This window comes from Drosophila navojoa, chromosome 3, assembly GCF_054131105.1.
Source record: "Drosophila navojoa isolate 15081-1374.11 chromosome 3, UAZ_NAV_1.0, whole genome shotgun sequence".
Lineage (NCBI taxonomy): Eukaryota > Metazoa > Arthropoda > Insecta > Diptera > Drosophilidae > Drosophila > Drosophila navojoa.
In genome coordinates, this window is record NC_142891.1 from 259,489 (window position 1) to 281,330 (window position 21,842).

The 21,842-nt window shown below is 44.0% G+C and overlaps 1 protein-coding gene across 14 annotated transcripts in view; it reads left to right on the top strand.

The window, feature by feature from the left end:
• Positions 1 to 18,960, top strand: part of tutl (immunoglobulin superfamily member turtle) — a 40,671-nt gene extending 21,711 nt beyond the window's left edge. For 7 of the 14 annotated variants that reach the window (XM_089257998.1, XM_089258004.1, XM_089258000.1 and 4 more), the window contains 9 exons: positions 318 to 600; positions 1,864 to 2,105; positions 2,381 to 2,455; positions 4,262 to 4,532; positions 4,603 to 5,466; positions 5,823 to 5,927; positions 11,327 to 11,740; positions 15,514 to 15,628; positions 16,126 to 18,960. In XM_089257998.1, the coding sequence (XP_089114124.1) occupies positions 318 to 600; positions 1,864 to 2,105; positions 2,381 to 2,455; positions 4,262 to 4,532; positions 4,603 to 5,466; positions 5,823 to 5,927; positions 11,327 to 11,740; positions 15,514 to 15,628; positions 16,126 to 18,022 (4,266 nt within the window). In that variant the 3' untranslated portion in view covers positions 18,023 to 18,960. Of the gene's footprint in view, positions 1 to 317; positions 601 to 1,863; positions 2,106 to 2,380; positions 2,456 to 4,261; positions 4,533 to 4,602; positions 5,467 to 5,822; positions 5,928 to 9,648; positions 9,733 to 11,326; positions 11,741 to 15,496; positions 15,629 to 15,865; positions 15,941 to 16,125 lie in introns of those variants that run through there. The other 7 variants (XM_089258010.1, XM_089258005.1, XM_089258006.1 and 4 more) reach the window with 7 other exon arrangements.
• The last annotated feature ends 2,882 nt before the right edge of the window (positions 18,961 to 21,842 follow it).

A 21,842-nucleotide genomic window follows, 5' to 3' on the forward strand; every position in this document is an offset into this window, starting at 1 on the left:
ATATAGCTGCATGCTAGCTGCATTTACGTATTGTGCCTGTGATAGAGCTTAGTCATTGTAAATAATCGTTTTGTTTGGCAATGGATCCATTTCATGTGTTAGCTGAACATGTCATGTCATATCCGATGCATATGTACATAGTCTTAGATTGACTTCGATGTCAAGCGTATGTGAAATGTTCAAGTGTATAAACAGTAAGACGAACATTGAACTATGCTCAGATCAATAGCAGTACAAAGCTCAACAATCAATCCCATGCCATTTTATTCAATGATCTTAACCTTTACACTTTATGCATTTGAACCACATCGACACAGGGCTCCGATCTGCCCATTTACATCTGGTATGAGAGTTACCCGGAACACATCGAGGAAGGCTACAAGGGGCGCGTGTCCCGCGTGTCGCAGGACTCGCCGTTCGGCTCCGCATCGCTCAACCTAACCAACATTCGAGAGTCGGATCAGGGCTGGTACGAGTGCAAGGTCGTATTCCTGAACCGAGACCCCAAGCAGCATAAGAACGGTACATGGTTCCACTTAGACGTACATGCACCGCCACGCTTTAGTGTTACACCAGAGGATATTATATATGTTAATTTAGGTGAGTCCCAGCCCGAGTCGAAATGTCAACTCATAAATAACGCACTCGTTGCCTGGAAACTTCTCTCGAAGTTCTGCCCAACTGGAGCCTGAAACCCATTTGTTGGCCACGTTATGTGCCTCTATCAAGCGGCGGGCGAATGACGTTTCCTAGATTAAGTAACACTGGGTTTCCCAAGGCTCTTTTCTGCCTCGTCTGCTTCTTGGGCAGCCCGTTTCGACTGTATCAAATGGTCGGCAATTTGTTGCAGCGCCCGAATGAATCTGTCACCTTGAAATGAACTATGGGTGTATTTATGAGCAAAGGTCCTGTGCCCTCAAAGCACTGTCCGTCCTCCGTCTGTCGTCTGTCATGCGCCATAATGGTGTGAAATCGTAAAACCTGAGGTACAGCAGGCAAAAGTTTGCTATGCTGGGAAAGTGCGTGTTTGAGTTAGTTATGTGGCCTCATTTGTCATCTTTCAAATATCCCAAATACTTAACAGAATCGATAAGCCTTTGTGTGCGCGCGTGTGTGTGTGTATGTGTGTGCGCAATCGCCAGTCAAATCGAATTTCCGTCGCTTAATCAAAGTTAAAATGTTTACGCTCAGGCGACATCCAAGTGGCACCCAAGACACATCGCGCAGCACACAAAACAATTCAAAAGCCAAACAAAAGACAGAGACTGCGACGGAAATGCGTCAAGAGAAAATGCCGCATAAATCAGACAGCCCTGACGCGGTTTGTCAGCCTGAGCACAGTAACAATAGCCAACAAGTAAGAGTGCTTTGGTCGGGTAGAGCCGACTATGAGATGCCCTAAGCGTAGCGAAGTGCATGGAATGGAATGGGAGGTGCCCAAAAGACGGATGGAGGGGCAGTCTTTCCTAATCAATCCATTTCCATATGCATGATGAGGTAAGCATCCGAAAGCCTATCACACACTCTTGCACAGAAACAATATACCCTACCTATCCGCTTAGAACGGGTGTTCAGGGTACGGGACTCGGCTCCATTGTCTGCCGCAAAGTACGAGCAGCTAGTTGACAAGCATTGAGCCGAGCCGAGTCGAGCTGTATATAAAGGCATACATAGACGCAGCAGAGGGGCTAACCGGAAGTCGGGCATTGCAAATGGCATGCTGGCATGCAATTTTCTGTGCACGCTTGCAGGCCCAGCTCGACGAGTATATAATCCGAACAATTGCCAGGCACAGGCGGAGCCACTTACCCTATTAATTTGTCGTCTCTCTCTCGCTCTTCCATGCGCATTTGTTTCTTGCAGGTGATTCAATTATACTAAATTGCCAGGCCGATGGCACTCCGACCCCAGAGATCCTTTGGTATAAGGATGCGAATCCCGTTGATCCATCGCCAACGGTCGGCATCTTCAACGATGGCACCGAGCTACGGATCTCCACCATACGCCACGAGGACATCGGAGAATACACTTGCATTGCACGCAATGGTGAGGGACAAGTCTCCCATACGGCCCGCGTTATAATTGCGGGCGGCGCTGTAATAATGGTAAAAACCTATAAACAAACTGAACTATTTACGAAAATAATCAATCGGACATTTTAGTTGATAAACTAATGCAAATTGAACGATTCACCTGAAACCAAATTCAAATATAGAAGTAGAAATAATGGGCCTATAGTACATCCAGATCGGGCAACTACCATTGATTATAGTCAAATTGTTTACTCAAACTATCCTAATGAATCTTAACTATTTCTATAAAATTGCAAATGTTTTCGAACCCCCAACCGACCCACACTTTTCCACTTTTCCACACAAAGGATAAAGCGGCCCATGCTAAAAATTTGCATACAAACTCCAAATTGAATGACGTCAATGAGCAATTTACCATAAGAGTAAGTTCCAAACACGCCTGACACTCTCTTCATGCATTCTCGTGCATAATCTTCTTTTAGAATCAGTTAAGCACTTAAACATTTGCCAGAGCCCAGAGCCTAGAGCCCAAAGCGAAACACAACCTAAGCATTTTCCAAAGCAAACTAATCATCCAAAATATTCTTTTCGACTTGAGTGTAAGAACAACAACACGTCAACTGAGCGGCATCAGCAATACCCAGCAGAGCAGATCAAACCAATCTCACCCCAGGCACGCAATTTTCGCACGTTAGAGCCAACCACGTCCAGACCAGCAGCCAGAAAGCGCCACCAGTTTGGTTAACGGAAAAACTTCCTTCACCCAGTCCCCCTAGTGGGGCCTCACATTCGCAAAACAATCAAGCCGAGAGGGGGCCTTTACACGAACCAGCAGCAAAAACAGAAAAAAGCAACATAAAAACGTTTCAGGCGCCTGTAGGCGACTGCCGCATTCTCTTTCCGGATCCAAAGGCTGCTGAAATGGTGGGAGCTAAGCATCGATGCTCACAATTAACTATTTCAAGTACTAAATGTCTGGCTTCATCAGTGCCAACATGATGTCCGTTCACTCAGACTGAATGGCACAAGCCCAAAATGCTCTTTTCGCCTACTGCACGGGTAGACAGAACAAGCGAGGTGCAAGCGTGCAACTGAGCTGCTTTTGTGCTGGCCGTGCTGCCCGCATATACGCCTCGACTCGTTTTACAAGCAAAGAAAGCCAAAATAAGCACATACCAAAAGAGCCCGCCCCTAGCACACACTTGACATGGTCATTCGTCCAGTTCAGTCTCTCCTCTCTCCTGTCTTCCTCTCTATCTCAATCCCTCTCTCTCTCTCTCTCTCACTTTCTATTTACCATGTGCATACAAATAGCTCACATGTTCTCACACATACACCACACACACATACGTATATGTATACTTATGTATTTTCCATGTCCGTCGTCTAAAAAGTGCTGCATACTTTTGTGGGCGCCCCGCTAATGCATTTGGATTTTGGTATTTACAGTTAGCCACAGAAAAGACAAGCAACATACCATATGGGCCAAAATATTGACGTCTTTAATAGTTTGAACTTTGGCCTTCCGCTAGCCACGGGTCCTGCGTATGTCGATCGATATTCGGAGCAATGCAGGCAGGCTCATGGCATTTTTCATATGCTCGTTTGGGGCTGGCAACTATTTAAAGCGTGACACGCACTTGAGGGATCAATAAACGAGCATAACAAATTGTGCTCAAATTAGCGAGCAATTCGATTCGAGCGTAACCTTTTTGGGTTTGTTGTGGACTGCCTCAGCCACAAGCACAAGCACAAGCAATTCAATCGAAAACATTCGCAATCAAATCAACCCACATCAAAATAACAGTATATATCCTTTGAATACACCAAGGAGTTGGGCCGAACTGCAGTAATGCAATTACCAGATACTAAAATAGCACGGGCTCAAATGTTGTCGGTGACATTTGACTGACAAGTTGTCAATGCCAGCAGTCAGGAGCGTTTCGAGGTTATCCGTGCCATGACAGAAACAGATATGTAATTCCTTTGGGGGGTGAGAGAAGAGGAACGAAGCAATGACGTGGAGCTCTTTAAATGTTGCTTTTAAGCAACGAGCTCAAACCGAGCGTGGGCCAGGAAACAATCCAGGAGAAGTTGGGAGTTGGTCAATGCCTCATTTAGGAATGTCCTCACTCACCGTTGACAGACATTCAGACAGTTCCTTGTCTATTGTGGATCTAAAAATATTTTATTTATCTTGCATTTGCATTTCCTCTTGTTTCCGTTAGGTGCCGCCCACCAATCAAACGAAACTCGAGGGCGAAAAAGTGATATTCTCCTGCGAGGCTAAGGCCATGCCGGGCAACGTGACGGTGCGCTGGTTCCGGGAGGGATCTCCCGTTCGGGAGGTGGCCTCGCTGGAGACGCGCGTCACGATTCGGAAGGACGGCTCGCTGATCATCAATCCCGTCAGCGCGGACGATTCGGGGCAATACTTGTGCGAGGTGACCAACGGCATTGGAGATCCACAGAGTGCTTCGGCCTACCTCAGTGTGGAATGTGAGTTTCCCCAACCCGTATGCAGAGCAAGCCATTCATGTTTCGACAACCTTCTTCTCTTGACGCACAGATCCTGCCAAAGTGACCTTCACGCCAACCGTGCAGTATCTGCCTTATCGTCTAGCCGGCGTCGTGCAGTGCTACATCAAATCGAATCCGCAGCTGCTGTACGTCACATGGACGAAGGACAAGCGCCTGCTGGAGCCGTATCAAATGAAGGACATTGTGGTAATGGCCAACGGCTCGCTGCTCTTCACGCGCGTTAACGAGGAGCATCAGGGACGCTACTCTTGCACACCCTACAACGTCCAGGGCACACAGGGTGACTCGGGCACGATGGAAGTGCTGGTGCGCAAGCCTCCGACTTTTACCGTAGAGCCGGAGACGCTCTACCAGCGCAAGGTGGGCGACAGCGTCGAAATGCACTGCGATGCGGTCGAAGCGGAGGGCACCGAACGGCCCACCATCAAATGGCAGAGGCAGGAGGGCGAGCAGCTGTCTGACTCGCAGCGCAACCGGGTGAAAATTTCCGGCGGCAACATAACCATTGAAAATTTGCGCCGCGAAGACTTCGGGTACTACCAGTGTGTGGTCTCCAACGAGGTGGCCACGCTGATGGCCGTCACGCAGCTGGTCATCGAGGGCACGCAGCCCCATGCGCCCTACAACATTACGGGTAAGGCCACCGAGTCCTCTATAACGCTGCAGTGGATGCCCGGGTACAGCGGCGGGTCCGAGTACAAGCAGGACTACACCATCTGGTACCGCGAGGCAGGCGTCAATGACTGGCAGACGATATCCGTGACCCCATCTGGCAGTACACAGGTGACCATTAATGGCTTAGCCTCCGGCACCAGCTATGAATTTCAGGTGGTCGGACGCAATGTCCTCGGCGATGGGATGATGAGCAAGGTCATGACGGTGCGAACCTTGGGTGAGTACCGTGCCAACTCCTTAGCTACCTGATAAGCCCTGTTTGGTTGCTTTGGTTACTTCCCAGTTCTTTTTCGGTTGACTTTTGGTTTCCAATGTTGCTCTGCATTCTGCACATTAATCTCACTTAAAAACTTCTGCACTTTATTGAGACGTGCAGTCTCTCAGTTAATCTGGATTGGCTCTAACATAACGCTCTTGTTTTTCTCTCGTTTTCTTCTCTTTTCTCACGATCTCCATCGAACCAAAACCAAAACGCTACTCGTATTAACTTTCTCATACTAATCATGCGCAAAAATCAAATCAAATGCCAAATCGCGCATTGAATTTTGAATTTTTCTCGCTGCTCTCCACAAGGCAAAAATTCAAATTCAATAGAAGACGCTCCGGCAGCGCCACGTAATGTCAAGGCTGCAACACAACCGCCCGATCACTTATTTCAGCCAATGCCAGACGAAGCTGGTAAGATAACAAACAAAATTAGTGAAGTACCTTAGATATATACAAAAAAAAAAAAACAAAAAAAAACAGAACTTAGCAAAACACGTGTAACTCCAACATGAGGTATGCGCGATTGAGAATGGAAATGCAAACAAAGTCTAATGAAAACGTATCCAAATCCACGTTAACAGTTACCCGCGTAAAGCAGAGAGAGGGCCAAGGAAGAAGACCGCGACATAAACTGGCTCCATCATTGAAGCCTCGGTTCATGCTATATAGGGTAGCTCGCTCTGCGGGCTGGGCCCACAGAAACATTGTGAAAAATTTACTCAATCTTCGGGGCTTACAGCGAGGAAGATGGCAGCGATAAAAATGGTTCTTTGTATTGCAGCCATTTATTATTTTTGAGGCTAACGTGCCCCGCCGCTGCATGTGCCACAAGTAGAAACACCCTCAAAAAACGGCACTTTCAATCTGTGCGGCTCACAGCGAGTACTTAGCCAGTTGCAAACGAAAAAACAACAATTAAATATTCAGAGCAATTATACACAGCGAGCAGAAAAGTTAGGCAAATGGACGTACCTTCTACGAGCCGTAAACTCCGACCCCCTGCACCGCCCCAACACCACTTTTCGGCTTTGCCCCCGTTATCGGCGGCGGCAGAGGCACGCCCCGAAATTCACGTCGAGTCGCCCCTGGGGCATAAGTCGGCACATGTGCGTCCCTTCCATCCTTCACAGAGGCCTTGCTGGAATGTGAATATTATATTTTCATGTTGCACTCTCAGTCAGGTGTAGCTGTAGCCCATACATACGTATATGGTATGTGTAGGCGTGGCCGTGGATGGCAGTGGGTCTGTAAGGTAGCTGCTGCTCTGGCAACGTAATTAAAACAGTTGGTCGCTCATTTAATTATTTAAATTAATTGAACTGTTTTTACAATTGTGCGACGCGTAGACAATGGGAAACACACACACACATAGACACGCACGCCTACACACACACACATAGAGAGAGAGGCAAATGCTGCGTGTTGTCATTTTGTTGTTTCGTGTGTCACAGGTCGTGCGGTCGATATGACAACGCCCACTCCTACAGCAACAACAACAACAACGAATAAACTACAACAACATAACTACCTGCTGGGTGGCGTAATTTAAACAAGCATATTACCAAATGTCGAGCCACATTTAACACACGGGCGGGCAGACTTGCAGACGGCCAGACAAGAATTATACGCCCTCCCCCTTTCCGAGCCCCTCTCTGTCCCACTCTCTGCCCCCCTCACTCACACTCACTCCACACCGCTAAATGTGGCTGTGTAGGTGCGGCAATTTGAATACCATCGTCGCTGCGTGTTTTTCCAACCGCTTTGCGATAATAGTTAATTTTTTACTCTACTCTGTCCCGCGCGCCTTGCGCCACACTTGTCTCTCCCCACCTTCACGTCCCTCTCTCTTTTTTTCTCTCTCTCTCTCTCGCTCTCTCGCCGTCGCTCTGTCTGTGTCTTGCTACCTACGTTTTTATTCTCCCTTTCTGTCTTGCTCCTGTATTTTACATAAAACACTAGTTAGCTCCTAACCACCCCCCGAACACACATACACACTCATACGCACTCACACTTACACAAAAAAGCACGCACACATACACACATACACACATACACACATACACATAGACAGAGACCTGCATACATATGTAAGTGTTTTTCCCCATTTAGCGAATTTATTATACTCGTATTAGAGTCCCTTTTCTGTTGCTGTGTTTGTGTCCCTGCGTGTATGTATGTAGCTATATATATATACATATACATATGTATATATGTATATATGTATATGTATGTACACATCTCGGTACGTTAGCGCACGCGTATGTTAAACAATAATACCACCAACAACAACAGCAACAACAACATTAACAAAACCAACAACAACAATAACAATAACAATAACAATGGCAATGGCAACAGTAACAACAACAGCAACAACAGCGACAACAACAGCAACAGCAACAGCAACAACAACGATAACTAACAGCAAACGTGTTGTGTGTTGTGTTATGCAACCCTGGATTTCGTGTACGTGTGTACCTTTGGCGCTTGTAGCGAAACACCTACAAAACCATCCATCCACACCCACCATATACACACACAGACACACACATCTCACACACATGCATACAGAAATACACTCACACACCCACACACACCCTCTCTACCGCCTCATTTAAAAAACAGCAACCCGGGCTAAACACCGAGCTGCAGGGCCGCCATCAACTACAACAACAACTACTACTACAACAATTACAACAACAGCAACCAACGATACCAACGAAAATGTAAACGAAAACGAAAATAACTGCAACAACTGTCATTAACATCGCCGCAGAAATAACAAACAGCAATAATATTTCTTTCTTTCCTTCTTTGTTTTTTCCCCATTTTTTCGTGCTTTTACTTCTGCTCTTTTAGTGTTTTCTTTTAATTCGTATTCGTCTCTCTTTTTTGCGCTCCTTTTTTTAATCGTGCATATAACGTCAGCGGTGTTAACCGACGTCTGTCACTATATACATGTGTGTGTGCGTGTGTGTGTGTGTGTGTGTGTGTGCGTGCATGTGTGAAGCGTGTCGCGGGCTGCCTTGTTGAATTCCTCGCTTAAAAATTAATAACAACGCAGACGGATGGCAGCGCCAGCTCCAGCGACAGCGGCACTTGAACGAACAGTTGAACATTTTCTTTCTGGCATTCGACAAAAACAAAGTCAAAAACAAAACAAGAAGAAGAAGAAGAGGAAAATGGACATGCACCGACCACACGATACTCGCCCAAGAACAGCAGCAATCGAATTGTGTTCTCCGATTCGCCATGCGTCAAAAGACTAATCGTGCAATGTCGATAGGTATTACTGTAGACAAGATCGAAACTTGGTGACTCAGCTCGGACTTACACGGACAGACGAACGGACGGATGGATGGACGGACGGAGGGATAAGAGAAGCACCAATATACTCTCTACTCGATTCGTGGACAAGTATGGAAACAAAGCAGCAGCAGGAAATGCATGTCAAGGCTGATAACGTTTTATACATACACTTACACACACAGAAACACATACTAACCCCACACACACCCACACGCACACACATGCACATACGTATTCCCTTGCGAATTTATGAATATTCAATGCATTTCACTGTCATAATTGCAGAGCACCAGCTTTTTGATGTTGTTTGGCCCTGTGTTCAGTTACCAACATTATTCGCACATTTTTTATGCCCGCAAAAGTAATTTTCCGTTTTACACACAGCATACACGCGCATACCCTAACCTTGTGCTGGCTGGGGTGGCACTTAATAAGTATTTCAGTATTTCCACCTGGCCTGCCGCCCAGCCAAACTAATCGATTATTTTATATGAGTTGGTATTTCAGTGGTTTGCAAGGAGCTGGGCTCTCTCTCCCCCCTCTGTACTGACGATTCCCGGGTACGGGCACGGCCAGCCAATCATATTTGTAGCTACTTGATTACACACACACATACATATGTCTGTAGTATATATACTCTGTTTTTGGGTTTTTGGTTACTTTACCTCCTAAATGTGCACAAACTATATTTTATATTTTGCACTCCTATATTCTTTATCTTGGTTTCTGTAGGTGTTTCACTTTAGTTAAGTTAAGTCTGTTGATTTTGATTTTCATTTTGGTTTTGTTGCTTTATTTGTGTTTGTTTCTGTTTTATTTGCAGACCCTTTAGCCTATTTTGATATATACTTTCATACCGATTCGCGAGGCAAGATAGTTTATTCACCGCCCAAGTTGAGATCGAAAGGTACTCGTATTATTATCAATTTATTCAAATATATTTCTCGTATGTTTTTACAGTTAATCGTACTTCATATGTAGGTGCATACTATCGTACTACTAAAGAGCCATATACACATATATTCGGATCTGGGCGTCATTCAAAATTGCTTGCCTACTGCTAAACGCGCCAGAAAGCTTTACTCTCAGTAGAGGCTCCGGCTACTGCCATTTGCCGTACTGCTCTATTCCAGTGCTGCCAGTTTAGCCTTTTTTGAAACAACTCTATTGATAACAAATATTATTTAGTATGCCAAAATTAGAATTTGATAGCAGAATTTTAGTTCTAGTGTCGATTCCATTTGCCCAATTCTTACTAGGCAGCATTGGCTCGGCTCTCAGCTGCCTTTTAGCTGGCTTTCAGCTGCCTGCTTCCTGTTCAGCGGCCTGCTCCGAGCTCCGTTGCAAGCTCTTAGGCAGCCGTGGGGTCAAAGTGCGCACTCATTGTGCTCCGGCATTGTTTACAATGACATTTTACGGCTGTTGCAAGTCGTGCCTCTATGCGTGCCTGTGTGTGTGCGTGTGTTTGTGTGTGCGTACCTTTTAATGCGCTTAAGTAATGCCTTTTACGAGTATTTCCTTGCAGACTGCAGATTTACAGCCGCTAACTCAGCCCACTTTGTGGGCCGCTTGTGCCGGATAAGCTTCTGATGCTGGCTGGCTGATGCTGGCTGGCTGCTGACTGTGCCGGTGCCAGTGCCAGTGCCAAAGCCAACTTGCTGCAGCCATAAATAACATTTACTCGCCCCTCTGCATCTCCGACTATCTCTCTCTATGTCACTGTGTAAGTGTGTGTGTGCGTGTAACCGTGTACCCTGTCTACCCTTGACATTTTTACGGCCGACCCACACTCGGCCGGTCTCATTTAGGCCTATGGCGCGGCAGCCTTCCCCATTACATATTTCTCTTCTTTTTTTATTATGTTTGTCACCTGTCTCGTTTATATTTTGTCAAATCTGGGGGTATATTTATCATCCTGACAGGGAAAGCGGAGAGGACATGGGATGCCGAGGCATGGGTGGCAAAACTCTTTTGCTCATTTGTGCAGCCGGCGCAGGCCGTTCTATGCGCATAATCAACTTTTGATATATGCGCTTTTAAATCTCTCGTGTGCGCACTTTAAAAGCATTTCTAATTAACATATATGCATAAATAATAACCGCCGCAGCAGCAGCATCATCATCACATTTTTTTCTAGCTAACGTAAATAGCTGGCACTCATTGGCCGACTTTAGTGTTTTGCTGGAGTCCATCACTTAAATTAGCTCTTACACTTTAAATATAATTGACACATAAATGTACATGCATTAAAACACAGATATCAAAATAGAAGTGCAGGACAAACCGATAAACACGATATTTCGAACATAAAACGCTGTAGTAGCTCAACATCTCACTTTCGTATGAGATGAATACAAACCTATCAGTAAGTGAGTGTGACTAAAATAAGGCAAATGACTAAACAACGCATAGTCCAATAACAACGTTAGTCAATAGAAAAATCGAAGTTTATACAATCATATTTTTCCTTTATACTAATACGACATCCTTTCATTTGACAGGCCCGAAACCCGGACCGCCTCGCAACGTGTCCGTGACGGAGATCTCAAATGGTTTCCTGATCACGTGGCAGTCGCCGTTGGAGCGCGCGCACATCGTCAAGTTCTACACGATTAAATATCGCACGGACGCGGAGTGGAAAACGTTGAATCGGGGCCAAATACGGCCGGAGGAGACCCAGTATTTGGTGAAGAACCTGGTTGGCGGTCGCACCTACTATTTCCGCGTGCTGGCCAACTCGGAAAAGTCGTACGAGTCGAGCGATGAGGTGAAATTCCCAGTGCCGGCGCGTGTCAAACATAAAGCTATAACAGCCGGCGTCGTTGGGGGCATCCTGTTTTTTATTGTTGCGATCATTTTATCGGTTTGTGCCGTAAAAATTTGCAATAAACGTAAACGACGAAAACAGGAAAAAGGTAACACAGGCCAAATGCTGTATACACACAAGCACACTTGAAATGGTTTTTAATGATAATTGATTATCATTGCGAGTGATGACAGATGACAAGTGACAATAATAATGATCATGCTGATGATGATGATGATGCTCTTGTTGTTGTTGTTGTTGTTGTTAATGATAGCAATTATTTTCGCTCAGCTAACTAACTAACAAATGCTACTTACTATATAAACACATTAACTACTAACTGCTTACAACTAACTACTTGCAACTAACTAACGAGTAACGAGTACCAAGTATCGAGTATCAAGTACCGATACCTTTTTCACACTGGATAGGCATTGGCAATTGGCCCCACGAATACTCGCTCCTAATTGACTTTTAATAACTTGCCTAAATGCTCGCTTGATTGGGCATTAAATGCAATTTGAATAAGTATTTCGTTTAATTAAGATCAATTCGTGCTTGAAGCAATTGCAAGTTTGATTCAGTTTTCTAATTTCTCGGCTTACCACATTGGCAAAATTTCGACAACAACAATGCATTGCAAATTGAATTGAATTAGTTTGTTTACCTCACCGAAAGAGAAGCGAGTGTAAAGTAAATATGAAGGGCATTTGATACTTAATTAACAACAACTATGCCTGTGCGAATAGCTCTTTCGTTTTGATTTTCTTTTCCGTTGTAGTTGTGCAAGTAAAATTGACTTACGATTTATGAGCGAAGTCTCTCTGTAAATACCAGTAAAATGCTTCAGTATGCCTTCAGTTACTCTGATTTCGTTTGCTTAGTCTTAGTTTATTTTATTAAATATTCCTTTTGGTACCTTTGAACCCGTCCGTCCTGTTGTATTGAACCCATCCGACTTTTATCGAGATTCCGTTTCCGTATGGACATTTTTACTTTCTCAACTTTTTCTTTACTGAAAGCAAATGTTTTTATCCGTGCTGACCCAAACCAACCCCGCCGCCAAGCGTATTTATATAAGCCTCCAGATTGAGTTAGTATATGTATTCTTTCTTAACGCATGCTCGTATAACTAGCTGTTGGAAAACTTAGCTTAATGTAAAGCAAACCCCAAAACAAGCCTGCAACATAGAGGGGAAAGCCGCAGTAGAGGACGAACAGACTTTTCCAGCGAAGGGGGACTCAGCTTTAAGTCTGCTTTCAATCTGAGAGTTTTCATTTACTGATTGAATAACATTTATGCTTAATTTTGGTTTCGACTTATCGTTTAGTTAAGTTCTTATGTTTGGTAAAACCTTCACACACTTACACAACACAAACAACAAAAGTCTAAAGCCTAAAGTCAAAGAGATTAACAAAATTGCGCATTTGAAACAGAGTAATGCAGCATACCATTAAAAGTAATAATTATTTAGTTGCCTTATTGTTTCACGAAAGACCTCTAAGACGAGTTACAAATTGCAAATCACAAGTGAATAGAGGAAACGTTAAAGATGTTGAAAATCAAGGTCAGGCACAAACACCTTTATCAAAATGTTATTGCTGTGCATGTTCTTGGCCAAATCGTCGTTGTTTCTGCCCAGGGCTGAGTTCATGTCGGATAAAGGTGTTTGCAGTGTTTAGAGAGTATTGATCGATATCTATATATATGGAACTACTATATATATAGCGCAATACTGGGCAGACGTTTTTTGTAAACAATTCACGCACAAAGATGGTAAAATAAGGCCCACAATCGATGGCGACGAACCAAAATGAATGCAAGGACTAGCTCTGAGCATCAAATGATCGCGCCATCAATAGATGAAGCACTCTTTGAATGCATCGACCGCATTTGAATGCACAAACCCAGAGATTTTGAGCCAGAGTGGCCAATTAGGCCACTCTGTGTGTTCAGTTGAGTTGGTCATTATCTCGTTTGTCCATTCAATTTGGCTGGCACATGCAGCGACCCCTCTCACTCTCTACTGAGAACCAATTCGCTACCCAACTAAGCCCCCTGCAACGTCAAAGCAAAGCAAAGCAACTGGGTAAGTTTTTCAAAATCATAATAAATCGATGTCGTGTGTGCAACAACAGATTCCGAGCTGTAATAAACAATCAAACTAAAGGTTATTTTCAGAGAACTAACAAGTGTTACCTCCCACCGCTTACCTTTTAAGAAACACTAGTTTATCACACTGACATCCATTTCATACAAAATTGTGAACCTACTCTGCAAGGGCCTATCGTATCTCACGTTCTCAGTGAATATTAAGCTCATCCATAATCAAGCGTTTACGTATTCTATTCTATATAACAACCAACCAAACAACCAACCAATCACACTTTCTTAAGTATCCGAAAAGCACCCACAACAGGCGGCACCGCAAAACTCATTTCACGGTCTTCATAATTACGTACTTAATGTCAATAGTAAAGAACAAAAAACTCACTCAACACATTACACTCGTTTATCTCAACTACTTTGAATCATGTTGTTTTCGGCTGTCCCAGTTGCTGGTCGAACTTTCGGCCGACAATGTGGGCAGTCTTCCCCTTAGCCTTTTCATTTCACGTTTTCACTTATCGTTTTTCCTCTTGTCATCCGTTTTTTGTTTGAGTGTACCATAATGCCAACTCGTTTTTCGTTCGTCTATGATTTGCAAACAGGCTTACATACATTTGGTTTTCAGTAACTTCTTTTCGTTGGCACTACTATCAAACTGACCCATTCAAAAGCCATTTCATGTGTCATTGTTTTTTTTTCCAACATTTCGAAGCCCGATCCTAAATAAAATACTGCGAAAAGCACATGCTATGCATAGTTATGCATACGTATGAATACTCGTATAGGCGCATATATGTACTGTCCGGGAAGCGGGATATACAATGCATACATTTATAGTATCGTATGTCGTATGGGCTATATGCGCACTCGAACCGTAGTCATAGGCAACGACGACCAATCCGACTTGCCCCACCTCGCAGGCCTCCACCTAATCCCAGCCAAATTAGTTTGTCCAGCTACCTAATTGGATGTCTCTTTGACCGTGCATATGTAATTGCTAGCCACAAATTAGCTACTAAACTGAACCTACATAAAACTAACAATTGCATAGCATAGTTTGTGCGTAGCTTGCTTAGTCTAGCCTCTATCGGTGTGTGGGTGTATTGCCTGTACTCTAAGTAATCATCTATTAATCTGTTAAATTTTTAAACTGCATTCATACGGCAACAGCGACAGCGACAGTGACAGTTCAGTATCCAATAACAACATAACACGCTCTTTGTTGTTGTTGTTGTGGTTGTTGTCGCTGATGCTGCTGGCTGGCATGCAAATTGGCATAACGACCGTGTACCCATGTGTGTGAGTGCTGAGTACCGACCCATTCCAGTCTATGTACAACTATTGGTACATTCGGGTGCACGTTTAGGTACATCAGTACACACCTGGGCGAGCCGAGTGCCAACCCAGTCAATGTACGTTTAGGTACATTTTGGTACACTTAGCGCACAGTGCCGACGGAATGCCAATCGAGGCACGTTATGCCAGTTTGTGCTAGTTTTTAACCGGCCCAAAGTGTAAGGGTACTCGTATTTAATATACCTACATACATACATATGTACATTCTGTGTACGTATATGCATTCATATGTGGACAGCGTATTGTGTAAATGGTAGTGGATGCGTCTGTATATGTGCCTGGCTCGCACTGGAGCACATATACACACGCGCTCGTAAATATAGTGTGTGCTTGGTAGCTGCTGAACGTATTTTATTTACCGGATAGGATGGCTCACGCTGCACGCCAAATTAATTGTAGAAATTATACGTTTACAGAGTTCAACATGGTAGCTTGCAGGATAACAGATGCTCGTAACATTGCAGCCAATAATCATCATTTGCACAATCGCAGTACGGGCTCCATATCCTCTGGTCAAGTGCCTTTAAAAAAGTGAGTACCCCGCCCCAGTCTAGACCGTATCCGAATATACATACATACAAATATATATATGAAGCTCTTCTATGAGTCCACGATATATCAGATAACTAAATACATCTAAATTTTCCAACTGTCTCATGCGCCCACTAAACCAACTAAAAACCAAACATTGATTGGCCTCTGCCATGCACCTACTACATCTACTTGAACTACTTCTACTCCTTCCACTGCTCTTGCTGCTACCAATAGCAATACTGAACACTATCGTGATTATGAAAGCGTTTTTATAGTTCCAGGTCCATCCTGTCATAATCAAAATCGTAAGCAATGTTTTCTCTACTAAAACAATATTTTCTCTAGTTCAGTTTCAGTTTCACTTTCTGTTCCGTTCTGTTCAGTAGGATAGACTTTTACTTTGATTTTTACTTATTGTTTCTTTGCGTATTTGTTGAATGTGAATGTGCGAATGTTGTGCGGATATTAACTGAGCTGATTCTTCAATTGGGCAGGTACAAACAAACCCGAATATCAAGTCTAACTGCAATACTCATTGCCATATTGCACTGGATTTGGCCACCCGACCGCTGCACCAACTGCCACTCCATCTACAGCTCACCCAACATTCACGAAGATGTTGTGCAGGACGAAGGGAAGAGGCGGTCCGCACAGCTCGGCTACGACAACAGCATTGAGAACTGCGTCGACGTGGTCGACGGCGCGCTCTTCGAGCGTCGCAACAGCAGTGGGTCCCAGAAGTCCTCCAGCGATGACGGCGGCTTCCTCTCGCGCCGCAACTTCATCACAGCGCGCGCCTCCTGGCGTCGGCCACTGGTCGCCTCATCGAGCCAGGTCAGCTTGCAGTCGGCAGCCGACTCCGCACGGGGTTTCCTTAACGGCTTGGGCGGCCTGCTGAAGATTGGCGGGGCGGTCAAGCAGCCGCCCGGGGATGAGGCTGTCACTGGCGCGAGATACCAGAACGTGCACAACATCTACAGGAACATGCAGCAGAACGCGGCGAGCAATGGTCCTCTGCACATCAACACAATCAGCGGCAGCCTGGGCCAGCAGCTGATGTCGCCTCAGCTCTACACACCGTCTCGTGTATCGCGCATCTTCTCCAGCTCGCCGGCCAGCACTCCCGGCCACAACCAGCAGCTGCACCAGCACCAGCACCAGCACCAGCATCAGCTCTTATCCTATAACGCCGGATATCCGTCGCAGCACACACACTTTAGCGATCTCAGCACCGTCTATCCGAACTCCGCGGAGCGTTCACTGCCGACATCCCACATCAGCGGCGCGGGCAACCTGAGCCGCTATCGCTACCATTCCCAGGAGCTGCCGTCACTGCGCACCATCCAGGAGGAGACGCGTCGCCAGCAACCGTACCACCAGGCGCAGCAGCCACTGGAGGACCACTTCGTGCCACTGCAGCTGCCCTCACCGCCGTCGTGGCGCAACTACTACCAAACACAGCTGCCATATCAGAGCTACCGGCCGCGCACCCGCTGGTATCCCCGGCACTATTCCCGGCTCTTCAGCCGGCAGCAGCACGAGCTGCTGTCGCCTCTGCCGGACTTGAACCTCTCGCTGCGTGGCTCGGCCAACGCCGCTGGCGTGGGCCTGGAAGCATCCCCCGAGTCTCGGTCAAGCTCCAGTGGGTTCGGCTCCAAGAACACGTCCAACCATCCAGGCAGCACGAGCGAGTGGCGCCTTTTGCCGCCCTATCGCCCGCCGCCGTCGCCGCCGAAGCACTCGGCGTACTTTGGCTTGAACATCGCTGCCACGGGCAGCCAACAGGCGCAAGCCCAAACCCTGGTGCCGGGGCAGCTGCAGCAGCAGCCGTACCACTACTCCTACCTACAGCCGAGTCCGCCTTCGGCCGGGCTACCGACGCCGCCGTACACCATGTCACACTGGCTGGAAATGATCTCACGACTGAATGCAGCCACGGATAACAATTTGCCCAGGTCCTGCCCCGTGGACGTGGGTAGTGTCGATGGCCACTACGAATTCGACCCCGCCACGCCGACGCCCAGTGCCTCTACTCCAACGGGCGGCGTTGGCCTGCTTCGCGATGATCTCAATCTACACATAGACACACATCACTATCCGCATCACTCTCATCATCATCACCATCACCAGCACGCAACATCCTTCCACCAGCATCCGCACCACACTCTCGGCCCGTTGAGTGGCAGCTTGTTGCATGCTTCGACTGCGGCTGCCGCCTCCACCGGTGGCTCGGCTACCTACGGAGCCTCCATGGCTCGCAAGCTGCGCAGCCTGCCCCGCTACGACAATGTGGAGGCGCGACTCCAGGCCATGCGAGAGGAGTTCTACGCCTACCGCAAGCGCCAGTCCATGCAGCGCACTAGTGGCCCAGAAATCGAGAGCGTGTGCTGACAACAGACAGCAGACAGCAGACAACTGACAGCGTAAATGTGACCGCAAAGTAAACAACAACTATACACACACACACACACACAGAGAAAGAGACAGAGTCTTGCACAGGTACACCCATAGAATATATCTGCACCAGCTTAGGCACAGAATGAATAACCCGGCAGTAGCAGCAGCAGCAGCAGCAGCCATAACAACATGCAATCGAAGTCGACCACAGATTAGATGATATCTATCCAGCAATAACAAAGCTCACATCGTATGTTACCCATGTTAGAACCCAAGCGTCATACTATGAACTACAAGTATTTAAGGCCACATATAGACGGCCCCCAAAAAGAAAACCAGCAATTAGTAGTTTTTTATGATATATAGAGCAATCGAAGACCGGAAAACAAAATCGAAAAATACAAGTATAGGACACCCAGAGAGGAGATAATTTTTGTACATATTAAATACATTCAATAATGATATACACATTATAAGAAGGCACTCGAGCAAAATATGATAGCAACGTTTAAGTATAATATTTATGGTAAAAACCTATAGCAATTATGAAACACATATTATAACTTAAAACTCAATTTACATATATGAATTGATTGGATTGAACACAATATGCAAATGAAAATATTATTTATAAACAAGCCGAAAACAAAAGAAATTATGTATTAGATATTTATATACGGTAAAGCATAGGCGACACAGATTGATCTGTTACAACATCAATTACCAATTAAACAAATCCACAAACGTAAGCGTACATTATGTTACATTAACACTAACGTAAATTAAAGCGGAATATATGATAGCGATTAAGTCTTTAGTTGTTAGACTAAACGATCAAACGAAATGTTAAAATAAAAGCGATAAATACTCTGAAAAATTACATATAGACAAATTGTTTTATAATTAAATTATTGAATGAAGAAAAAAAAAAATGATTAAAACCAATTTAACAGTTTAAAAATTAAAAAAAAAAAAATCTGAATTATAACTGCTGTATATATATGTATATACATATGTATATGTATATGTTTACTGTTGAGCTACACACAAATAATTAACTCGAAAGATATATTTATTGAAAACCTAAATACTTTTGCCAGTACAAGTATAGGAAAGTACTTAAATCCACTGCAACATGTTTCACACCAAAGCAACATTAACAGCAACAGCTACAGTTGAGGCAGCTGGCTTAACAGTATGTTATTTGACATTTATTAAACTTCTGATACTACATGAAACTACTTGAAACTAAAACGGAGAACAGAGAGCGGCTTTGAGTTGTTCATGATTGGATATTGGATTCGTATTGCATTGTGTTCAACAGCTAGATAGATATACAGGAGTTCTATGCCGATTCCGATACAGATTCAGATTCATATTCAAATTTAGATTCATATTGAGATTGTGCATAACTATGACAGCTATAATTTATCAGCTTATTATCAGCCTCCTCCTGTCCCCATGTCCCTTGTCCGCCTGTCCATTGTGTTCAGTACGTGAGAGCTATGTTTCGTTTAAGCTAATGGGATGTTTGATGAATGAGTTTCAGTTAATATTACGTAAATACTTGTTAAAGATAAACTTGTCTGAACAAAACAAACAAATTGTACGGAATGGTTTGACACAACTTGACGCCAAAACACTGCCAGAGCGAAAAAAAGAGAGAAGAAATGAATGAAGATGTCAGAAAAGATGACGATGATACCGTGTCTATAATGCATGTAAATTACACAAAAAAAAAAAAAAACAAAAAAAATCGTAAACACAAAAAAAACATTCAATAATATATATATATATATATATATACTATATAATATAAATACAATTTAATCAAATCGTTGAGCAGAAAAAAGAAATTAAAAAGAAACTAAAAATATTTAAAGTAAATTGACTCAAATGATCTCAAGAATAATTATTTCTTTTACGCATTTCCCACTTTGCAAACTTCAATTCGAATAATTCCCCAATAGGTCCCGTCGTGTCAGCGTTGATTTCTACTAAAGTTATTGCGAGAGGCTCCTGTCGAAATGGTTTCTTATTTTATCAAACAGAAATCGGAAATCGTAACTGAATTAATGTTATTGCACAACGAGGTTCGATTATTGTAAATGCTAACCGAGAATATTAAGATAAGTTGACTTTTGTATCGAGTAGGACGGAAAGCAAACAGCATAGACTCTCGCTCATACACACACACGAAGGAATGAATGAAGCAGGAAAATTAATTAATAATGCAATATAAAATATATATTGTTAACTAGAACGCAATTAATGACTTAATTGAGCATTAACAAAAGACGAAAGGCAAAAGACAAAAGAATCCAGTAAAGCAAAAACAAAAGGTAAATTAACAATAAAAGTATGCCGTTAATATGTATTAAATTTTAATTGAAAACTGAGCAGGGCGTTGAGAGATGCGCAGATGCGAAACGTAGTGAAAATACATATACACGTTAAGTGACGGACTTTAACAACAAATTATATATAAATATATATAAACAATTAATTATATGATATAAATTACTACAACTACTGAATTAAACGGCATGTACATTAAGTCAAATGAAAACAAAATTAACAAATAATTAACTCGTAAGTAAATCAAACGCTTTAGTCTGCCACTTTGATTTTTGGACAAGGTGCGTAAGTCAACTTCAACTTTCTTGACTCGAAACAAAACACAACAAAGAAAAACCAAAAACAAAAAGAAATCGAAATGAAAAACTTTAAGCAAACGTAACTATCGAAGGACTAAACAGTAACTGTTTCTTCTCTTCTTTCTTTCCCAGCATTCCTTCCTGCCATTCTTTCCACCTTCCATTTGCACCTTTCTTCAGGCTACCTTCAGCTAGCGTTCACACACTCGTATCATCATTATTCGCTTGATTCCAAATCTATTTCATTCCAATAACAACAACAAAGTTCCCCAGCATTTTCAGCATATAAACACGTATAGAACGTTTAGAACGAAATATATTGTAATTAACACAAGACACAATTATAAAAACAAATTAGCAAAATGAACAAAATTTTTAAACAAATAAACTTAAAAAAAAAAAAACAAAAAAATTAAAAAAAAAAAAAAACAATTTGAAATTGATCAAATAAAACAATAGAGAAATGTTTTTTTATTACTTCGCTACTTGTGCATTGGGTGCAATCACCTTTTGACCCCCGCAACCCGACAACCCGGAAGCCTGAACCTGTGCCGCCTTTTGATACGCTCCATCAATTAGGCAGTGCGGCAGTTTTCACACACAGCAGCAGCAGTAGCAGCGGCAGCGGCAGCGACAGCGGCAGCGACAGCGGCAGAGCTGCTCCTCAAATTCATAACCCACTCGCTGGCTCAGCGAAGGCGTTGATTAACGTCCAACTAATTGAATTGGAATTCACGAAAATGCAATAGAAAACAGCGTCCCAATTACGAAGCTGGTTAAACGTCGATGAAAGTGAATTGTGAGCGAATTTTAATTAGAGCAGCCACTGAGCTCAGCAGCTGCGTGGGCGTATGTCAAATGTCAAATTTGGAAGAGCGCGGCCAGCCTCGCCTGACATGTGAAAATGGACTGAAGCGTGGAGTGTGTGTGTGTGTGTGCGTGGAGTGTGTGTGTGTGTGTGCGTGGAGTGAGTGTGTGTGTGTGTGTGTGTGTGTGTGTGTTTGTGTGTGTGTGTGTGTGTGTGTGTGTGTGTGTGTGTGTGTGTGTGTGTGTGTGTGTGTGTGTGTGTGTGTGTGTGTGTGTGTGTGTGTGTGTGTGTGTGTGTGTGTGTTTTGTTTGTTTGTGTGTGTGTGTGTGTGTGTGTGTGTGTGTGTGTG